This window comes from Arachis hypogaea, unplaced genomic scaffold, assembly GCF_003086295.3.
Source record: "Arachis hypogaea cultivar Tifrunner unplaced genomic scaffold, arahy.Tifrunner.gnm2.J5K5 arahy.Tifrunner.gnm2.scaffold_45, whole genome shotgun sequence".
NCBI classification, from domain to species: Eukaryota; Viridiplantae; Streptophyta; class Magnoliopsida; order Fabales; family Fabaceae; genus Arachis; species Arachis hypogaea.
In genome coordinates this window covers 59,993-69,157 of record NW_027255462.1, presented here as the reverse complement: position 1 = coordinate 69,157, position 9,165 = coordinate 59,993, and the positions used below count along the sequence as shown (strand labels likewise).

Here is a 9,165-nt window from a genome sequence, read left to right as displayed (position 1 = left end):
GTATTCATATTTTTTTGTATTTGGTTCAGTCTTAAATTTTATTTTCCCTCTCAACGTTTATTGTTTTGGTTGCAAGACTTGTTTTATATATATATATATATATATATATATATATATATATATATATATATATATATATATATATATATATATATATGGAATAAGGAACAATTTTTTAGTAGAACAAGACTCCATCTATCCATAATTGGAATTAAGGCTACATTTGTTTACAAAGACAGGACACTAAGATAGAAACACTGAAACACAAAATCGTGTTTGGCAAAAGAGATATAAACAGAGACAATGTGTCCAGAGACACTGAATTAGTGTATTTTGTGTCCATCCTAACAAAAAGGACACAAAGACACTAACAAGAGACACAACTTATTTTTTTTTTCTTTCATTATTTTTGTTAATTTTTCATAATTATTTTTTTTATTATTATATTTTTCATCTCAAATTTTTTGAATGAATAAAAATAATAAATTAAATTTTCATAATTTGTTTTAGTTTATCACCAAACAAAATACAAGAACACAAAATTTTATATCTCTGTCTATCAGTGTCTTATCCTGTCATATTCTCAGGGTCTTGTTATATTCTTAAAAACAAACGCAGCCTAATGGTCGCTTAGATAGATATATCAAAATTATAAAATTATATTCAAGATAACCCGAGCATCAAACTCAGATCACAGTAATAGTAAATTAGTAAATACAAGGGAAAAGGAAAACGTAAACCCAAGGTCCCAGTCGGTTAAATCGAGAATTTACAACAAAAAATATCACCATGTAGGGTTTTTAAGAATCCACTCTTGACTCTTTTTTCCCCTTTATACTCCACCAAACAACATTGAATCAACATATTTCTATTATAGGTTTCCTGTTAAAGCAATAATTAAGATACGAAACTAAAATAGAGTACACAGGGCACTGAGGATACACAACGCCGTTGGGGTTGTTCACTTTGTAATGGAGCTCAAAATAGCCATATTAACGTGACATTACTTGGAAAACTTGCACTATAGACACGACATACTAATGCTGGAACCTTAGAGGGACCATGGAGACAAGCTGCATATACTACAAATACATGGCGACTCTGCAGAAGATATATTTTACATTTTACACTTAGATGAGTGCTGCTGGTCTCATATGACAGTAATGATGCAATGATGAGATTTTCCAAGAACAATTTAAGCAAAGAATGAAGAGTCAAAAAGCATCGGAATGCAAATCATATAAATTCATAGCTTATACTCTTGGATGATGTCGAAAAATTCAGCCAAGGTGTAAACATTTGACAGGTACTCATTGCAGATGATGATTTCGACAATAGACTTTAGCATCTTTTTTATGATGAAATTAGATACAGAATAACAAACACAAACGTACTCCATATTGGTTTAATATAATAATACAGACATACAGTATGAAGGAATTTCAGCTAGTCTCAAACTAAATATAGAGAAAGAAGAGCAGAAGCTGCAGTGAGAAAGAATTGCACGTGCATTTACCACAATTAGTAAAGGCCCAACATCCTTAGCTCTGTCACATGGCTGGGATCAAGTTCAGGCACATTCTTCACATGTTCTCGATCTTCTACCACATATTCCTGGCATAGAAAAGTGAATAGTTAAATACTTTCAAATTTTGAAAATCCTCATATGATACGAATAATTTAAAATCATCTATTGAATGATACAAGAGTAAATATATGTAATTTCAAAGAACACTTTTGTTGTTGTACTTTTGTTTTCATGCATTTCAGCATTCTTATGGCATCCAGTAAAAAGATCGGTATTTTCTGTTGGATGCCATTAGCCTGTAATAAGTCAAACTGATATCAAGTCAAGAAACGCATAGCAGACCTTTGTCAATTCTTGTTTTGCAAGAACATGGTAGTGGCGTTCATTGATTCTTTGGCCGCATATTATGGCTATGAAGAATCCATAGAGCAATCCCACCAAAACAATGGCTAAAACTGCAAGCCAAAAGGTAACATAATTTTAGTTACGTGTAATAAAGATGGTATAGATTAATACAATTACAAATGAAGAAAAAAAACTGCAAATATTGGTCATAAAATTTTTAGAGGTGAAGCATTAGGTATACCAGCCATTGTATAAAATCCATATGGATGTTCTTCATAACCAAACATTTCCCTTAGTTCATCTCCATAAAATTTATACACAAGCACCCCCAAGAAAGCAACAACCTGTTGAAATTAGAAAGAACTTAACAGGCATTCTGTCAAGTAGATATTTAAAAGCATTTACAATACATATGGTACTATTACTATCAAATAATTTCTTTGGGAGGGTCTAAATTTTCAGAGGTCAAATTGAATCAACTTAGGAAGCACAAAGCCTTTGTTAGCTTTATCTGTTCAACATTGGGAAGTCTTTTGTGTAACAATTCTAGGTTAGGATACTGTGTGGTCCAACTGAACCCATAAGTAGTTAGCAAATGAACAAGGAAATCAATTATAAGGAGAGACCAGAATAATATATCTAACATGAAACCCTTCTTTTAGATCATGTGTCATGCACTACAAGCCAAATATCTAATCCTGTGATTCTTGTCCTGCAAGAATCCTTCAAATCCTATCCCACAATATCTACTTGTTTCAATGGCTGTTGTAAGACATGTCGGAGTTATGCTTCACCCAAATACAACAAAATCTGGCATAAACAGCAGACTACCGCAGATTTTGCTTCCTGCCATGGATAAGTTGAATATTAAAAGCTATAGCTCCTTTTGACAGGATTATTGAACAAGATTACTTGATGGGTTGCACACTTGCACTAAGCATTTAGCAATTGCTAAAAGCCATAGTTGATGGGGATCTCTATTTTCTTAAACCTAAAGACTGAATCAATTATAAGTGACGTGTTAGCACAGATGCCAGTGAGACGGGGAAATGTAGAAGATTGTATTAAATTGGGGAAGTGTATCAATGTGCCAAAACTGTAAGAATTGGGAAAAAAACAGTTACATCATGTGAAGCAAGGGTAGAGGAAGAGTTAGAGCTCCAACATCTCTCTCTAGGCCAATCCGATTTAGTGCCCGATTGGATTGGCCATTTTTAAGAAAGATGCGAAAAGTACTTTTTATAAAGGTGTTTGGATATTTAAAAGAAAAAAGCAAACTTTGAGTTTTAATGAATTGTCTAAAACAAAAAATCCTTCTTATATTTTATATTTAAACACGAAAATGCTTTTTATAATAAAAAAAGATCTAATTCTGTTTAAAATGCCATCTTCTGTCCAATGTTGCTTTTATAATTAGGTCCCCTTGTACTCTATTCTCTTTGTAATAACCTTCTCTTGATGTTAATCAAGTATCTTCAGTTATCCCCCAAAAAAGAAAGTAATTGACTTATCATCGAAAGTTTGTTGAAGACATGCTACACAGTAAAAACTAAATGAAGTGGGTTTCCGTAAAATATCTTATTCCACTAGAGGAGAAAAATATCAATGAAATGCCTTCTGAGAATCACAATAATTTGCAATGTTATATAGACTCCTAGGGAAACCACAGCAATGGCCAAGAATCAAGAATGATAGTGGTAGATATGGATATGGTGTATACAAATAAGACTGTTCATACTTCATAACCACTAGACAAGAAAGGGCAAATGTAATGTCGTGAACATGCATAAAGTATCAATTTCACAATAAATAACTGATAACCAAACCCATACCAGTTGAACAATTATGAAAATGAATGCATGATCTCTGGCCACAAGAAACTGAAATTTTAATCTCAACCACCACCGATCTGGTGGGACGTTTGCACGTAATATGAAGACAGCTCTACACTCTGTACAGTGAGAAAAAGCAAAGCCCTCCTAGTACAACAGAAGGAATGAGAAGTCCAAAAGTAAGCAACACAGCAGCATAAATATACTGGAAGTCCTCACAAGGGCATGAAAAGAACACAAATAAGTATTAGATCTCCAATAGCAAACAAATAACTCTTACAATTGAATAAAACATTGTTATTATGGTTATGCTTTCCCCTGTAGTTTCTCTCCCTTTTCCAAATAATCCTCTCTACACTTTTTTTTTCTTCCTTCCCATTTTCCCTTTTTCTTTTCCTATGAAACCTCCTTCAACTTTATTTTAAGTTGAAAACAAATCTTTTATAGAAATAAAATTTTCATTTTCAACTTTAACTCTAACTTGAGTAACAAGTTGTACTTTAACCCCATGTGGTGATAACATGTTTTATTTATAAACCTAGCTCCCCAAATTTTATTTTTTAATTATACTATTAACACCAAGCCTACCAGACTTTCAAGAGGATAATTTGAGGAAGTTTTATCTTACGATTAAAACTATGTTGTCTAATAAAACTAAATTTGAAGGGGTTTAGTGACAGAAAAATGGTAAAGGGTTATTTGAAAAAGTGTGAAACTAGGGGAACAAAGTTTACCTTAGCCTTGGCATAATTATGACCAACAAGACAGAACATTAAGAAGTGAAAGGAAGTTACCTTTGTAGACCGCCAATTATCTAGACATGATCTGTGGACATACTTTTGGGTGCCTTTGCAATGGCAAGGAGCGATCAAATCTTCTCCTAAAAGAAATTTACTCAATATTCAGCAAGTAGTTAACCTTGAAATACATAATTACATGCTGCTTTTAAGTTCCTTGGAGGCTTGGATCATATATGGGTTATGTCTGAAACTAATTTCATGATGGATACCATATAAATAAAATAAGTATGAAAAGAGGTATTACAGACCTCCTATATCAAGGCATATCCGGCACTGTGGCTGATCCGCATTTACCAGATGACAGCTCTCATCAAGAGGAACAGGGTGTGAATCATCGTTAGCAGCAGCAATGATTTCACAGGAAAATGAAGACTCTCCTCCTCCTCCTCCATATTCTTGCAAATTTAGATGCTGATTCAAGATGGGTTCGGATTCTGAACACTCTTCCTTGTCACCATTTGACGCTAATTGCATTTCGGGAAATGTATAATAAGGATTAAACAATGAGATTCATGGACAGAGCTATAATTACTACAGACCATCTCAACAGAACTAAGAAACCTGCAAAGACACCCACGAACAAGTAATTATTAACTGGGTGTACGAGAAGGGGAAGGAACACGCTGAATAACAAAGAATGAAAAAAAAAAAAAGCAACTAGGTCTAGTTGGGTCGATCTCATTCATCTGTAAACGCAGGCAGGCAGCTTTGTTTTCAAAACGAAACCAAACAAAGCGAGCTGAAATTGAATTCAATATTGATTTTGATTTTGATTAGAATAGATTTGAATTGAGAGAGAGCGGAAGCGAAGTGTGGCTTACCTAAATGATAATAGGAGCAAGAGACGAAGGCCTGCAACTGCAAGTGCTTCTGCAAGCAAACCCCAAATTTGATCTCAACCTCATTGAACTCGACTAACCAAAGCTGGCTTTGCTAATGCCTATTAGTATTACTATTAGCACCCAATGTCAACATTCAACGACAAATTGACAATCCAAATCCTTTCGAGTTCCTACTTTCGCACTTTTTTCTGTCTTTTTTTTTAAACCAAAAAAAAAACTTTCGAAATTTCTTCTCTTTTTCTAAAATTTGCAGATCGGATTTCTCTTTTCAGAAATCCAACTGAATTTAATCCATCTTTTTTTTTCCTAATTTATTCTGTCGTACTGGGCTTAGAATAGTCAAGCCCAGATTCAACCCTGCAACACCTAGTTCTCAAACTGAGCCATCTACCAGCAACTCGGCCCGATAGCAACGAATCTAGTTCGTGTGACCTTGCCCAGATAAATCTCCACAAGCCGTATCTGATCGGGGGAGTAAATTAAAACTCTCACCACTATTTTGATTATCACTATTAAGGTGACAACAAATCTACTTTAAATATGATACAACTCTTGTTAATTTAAACATCGAATTCTTTGTAGGCATTTTTACTATGGTCTAAACAAAAATAACAAAAAAACTTCCATCACGGCACAAAAGTCACAACCTTCAACAAGACATTTAGACCTCACTTTCAAAATCAAAATTCCATCCAAAATTCCTTAGTCCTAAGGGAATAGAATCTCTCGACTCGATGATATTATTGTTATATTAACACAACGGAGTTTGGAGCTTTAGGCCAATTTTTTTCTTTACTGGGTTGTGCCTTTGTTTGGCTTGGAATAATGAAATTTATTTTCTTAACGAGTTTAACGAAGAAAAATTATGCAGAGAAAAAATTCATGCAGAAGAAAATTTGTTAGATTTTATATGGAAATTGATTTGATATGTGTTTTAAATTTTGTAATATGAAAAGTTTAAATATTATTTAGTAATTATTAATTTATATTTTTAACTATTAAAATATTTAATTTAATTTTATGTATTTTGATTTTATTTATTTAGTTATTAAATTAAATTTTATATTAATAGATTTAAATTTTTTTATTTTAACTTAATAAAATGTTATAAATATTTCGATAATAATTCTGTTAAGTTTTTTTTTGTTTGATATATTGAATAACCTCCCATTTTAAACATCACAAACTTACATGCACCACAAATATTTAAGAATTTTATTAACTATTTAATCACCTAAAATTCGAATCTGAATGTAATATATAAGTTATATGTTGTGATAAGATTGAATAGGTGGATGTTCATTCTCAAGAGAGATTGAATTTAATAAATGTTGAAAATGTTACTTTTTGTATGCCTATAAATAGGAGGCTAATCCTCAAGCAATACACACACAAAAGCAATAAACAATTCTCTCTTTCTTTATGTTGCAATACTTTTTTCTCTCTCTTTATATTTCTTTATTTTATATTTGTTACCTCTTCTTTATTTATCTATTTAGTTATTTTATAATACGTTATCAGCACGAAACTCTAACGAAATTATTAGGAAGACTTCAGGTAACAAATTTTTATTATATCGAATCTCTTTCATCTTGAATATAATGCTTTTGATGTATTTAGAAATAATTATTTACCATGGATATTAGATGCTGAAATCTATCTTGATTCAATGGATCTTAAAGATACCATTGAGGCTGAAAATAATATATTTCAGAAGGATAAAGATAAAACCATATTTTTCCTTCGTCGTCATCTTGAAGTATGATTGAAAAATGAATATCCCACACATTAAAAGATCCTGCAGATCTGTGGAAAGACCTTGAAAAAGGTATAATCATGAAAAAACGGTGATATCTCCTCAAGCCCGATATGTTAGAGAAAACTTTCTCGACCTTCCATGCATCGAATGTGCTCCTGCAGTAGCAATCGAGAAAAAGGATTTAAATTTTTTTTCTGAGCTAATTTCTTACTTTCTTGTTGCTGAACGCAACAATGAGTTGCTTTTAAGAAATCATGAAGCGCGCCCAGCTGGCGCCGCCCCATTTCCTGAAGCAAATGCGGCAAATTATAACCCCAGAAGCGGTAAATGGCAAGATTTTGATAACAAAAAAAATTATGAAAAAAAAATTATGTTCGCAAGAAATGATCTCACCAGAAGTGTGATAAAGAAAGAAACAATGGGCAAAGTAAATCAATTGAGGATAAATGCTTCCGTTGTGGTGGAAAGGGTCATTGGTCACGTACCTGTCGTACCCCAAGGCACCTAGTTGATCTTTATCAAGCATCCTTGAAAAAGGATGACAAAGAAAAAGAAACAAATTTTGTTTCAAATGATGAAAATTCCACCACTCATTATGATGTATCTAATTTCTTTAAAGGATTTTGAATGAAATATTGGCTATTTGATCAATGATGGAATAGTTTGATATGTATATGTGTTTGTTAAGTATTCATGTGAATAATTTTACTGTGCATGTACTTTTACTCATTTTATTATTATCATTATTTGTTTTTTTGAATAAAAATGGCAATGACATATTCTGAAGATATTTGCCTTGCGGATAGTGCAAGTTCGCACACTATTCTTAAAAGTGATATATATTTTACCCATCTTATACCAAAAGAATAGTATGTTAATACTATTATTGACTCGGACAATGTGATAAAAGGCTCCGAAAGAGCTATAACTTTGTTTCCTGGAGGAACAAAATTTGTAATAAATAATGCACTATTATCTACCAAGTCTCTGAGGCACTTGTTGAATTTCAAAGATATTCGCCGAAATAGATATCATATTGAAACAATGAATGAGGGAAATCATGAGTATTTATGTATCACAACTCATGATTTAAATAAAAAGGTTATATTAAAAAAGTTACCCTCACTTTCATCTGGGTTGTATTATACCAAGATTAGTGCAATTGAATCACATGCCATTGTAAACCAGAAGTTTACTAGCCCAAATAAATTCATAACGTGGCATGATAGATTGGGTCATCCGCGAACAACCATGATGAGGAGAATTATTGAAAACTCTCATGGACATTCACTAAAGAACTAGAAAATTCTTAAATCTAGCGAATTTTGTTGTGCTGCATGTTCTCAAGGGAAGTTAATTTTAAGGCCATCACTAGTAAAGATTGGATTTGAGTCCCCTGAATTCCTAGAAAGGATTCAAGGTGATATATGTGGACCTATTCATCCACCATATGGATCTTTTAGATATTTTATGGTCCTAACAGACGCATCTTCAAGATGGTCACATGTGTGCTTATTATCTTCTCGCAACCTGGCGTTTGCGAGATTACTGTCTCAAATTATTCGATTAAAAGCACAATTTCTAGAAAATCCAATCAAAGCAATTCGCCTTGATAATGCTGGTGAATTTACTTCCCAAGCTTTTGATGCTTATTGTATGGCTAATGGAATAAGTGTTGAACATCCAGTAGCTTATGTTCACACACAAAATGGGTTAGCAGAATCACTTATTAAGCGCCTCCAATTAATTGCTAGACCCTTGCTTATGAGAACAAATCTCCCAACCTCAGTTTGGGGGCATGCTATTTTACATGCCGCAGCACTTATTCGTTTGAAGCCAACGAGTTACCATCAGTTCTCTCCTATGCAATTAGCTTTTGGCCAGCAGCCAAATATTTCCCATTTAAGAATATTTGAGTGTACGATATATGTTCTCATTGCACCACCTAATCGCACCAAAATGAGACCCCAAAGAAAATTGGGGATATATGTTGGATATGATTCTCCCTCTATAGTGAGGTATCTTGAGATACAAACGGGAAATGTATTTAAAGCCCGGT

The 9,165-nt window shown here is 33.0% G+C and overlaps 1 protein-coding gene across 3 annotated transcripts; it reads right to left on the bottom strand.

The window, feature by feature from the left end:
• Positions 1 to 637: 637 nt before the first annotated feature.
• On the bottom strand, positions 638 to 6,253 carry LOC114926233 (uncharacterized). Of its 3 annotated transcripts, XM_029296782.2 has the most exons (8): positions 5,327 to 6,253; positions 4,754 to 5,066; positions 4,500 to 4,585; positions 3,706 to 3,852; positions 2,115 to 2,217; positions 1,871 to 1,983; positions 1,517 to 1,614; positions 638 to 1,101 (listed from the first exon to the last, which is right to left on the bottom strand). In XM_029296782.2, exons 2-7 carry the CDS (start codon positions 4,977 to 4,979, stop codon positions 1,522 to 1,524), a joined length of 768 nt encoding a protein of 255 aa, XP_029152615.1. In that variant the 5' UTR covers positions 4,980 to 5,066; positions 5,327 to 6,253; the 3' UTR covers positions 638 to 1,101; positions 1,517 to 1,521. The 3 variants fall into 3 exon arrangements, with proteins under 3 accessions (XP_029152615.1, XP_029152614.1, XP_029152616.1); XM_029296781.2 differs by lacking the exon at positions 638 to 1,101 and having other exon boundaries at positions 1,208 to 1,614; XM_029296783.2 differs by lacking the exon at positions 638 to 1,101 and having other exon boundaries at positions 1,208 to 1,614; positions 4,754 to 5,244; positions 5,327 to 5,858.
• Between the last annotated feature and the right edge of the window lie 2,912 nt (positions 6,254 to 9,165).

Coding starts and splice junctions, on each gene's coding strand:
- LOC114926233 (XM_029296782.2), bottom strand. CDS start 4,979: ATGCAATTAGCGTCAAATGGTGACAAGGAAGAGTGTTCAGAATCCGAA. Junction 4,586..4,753: donor GATATGCCTTGATATAGGAG/GTCTGTAATACC, acceptor AATTTCTTTTAG/GAGAAGATTTGATCGCTCCT. Junction 3,853..4,499: donor ATAATTGGCGGTCTACAAAG/GTAACTTCCTTT, acceptor CTGTTGTACTAG/GAGGGCTTTGCTTTTTCTCA.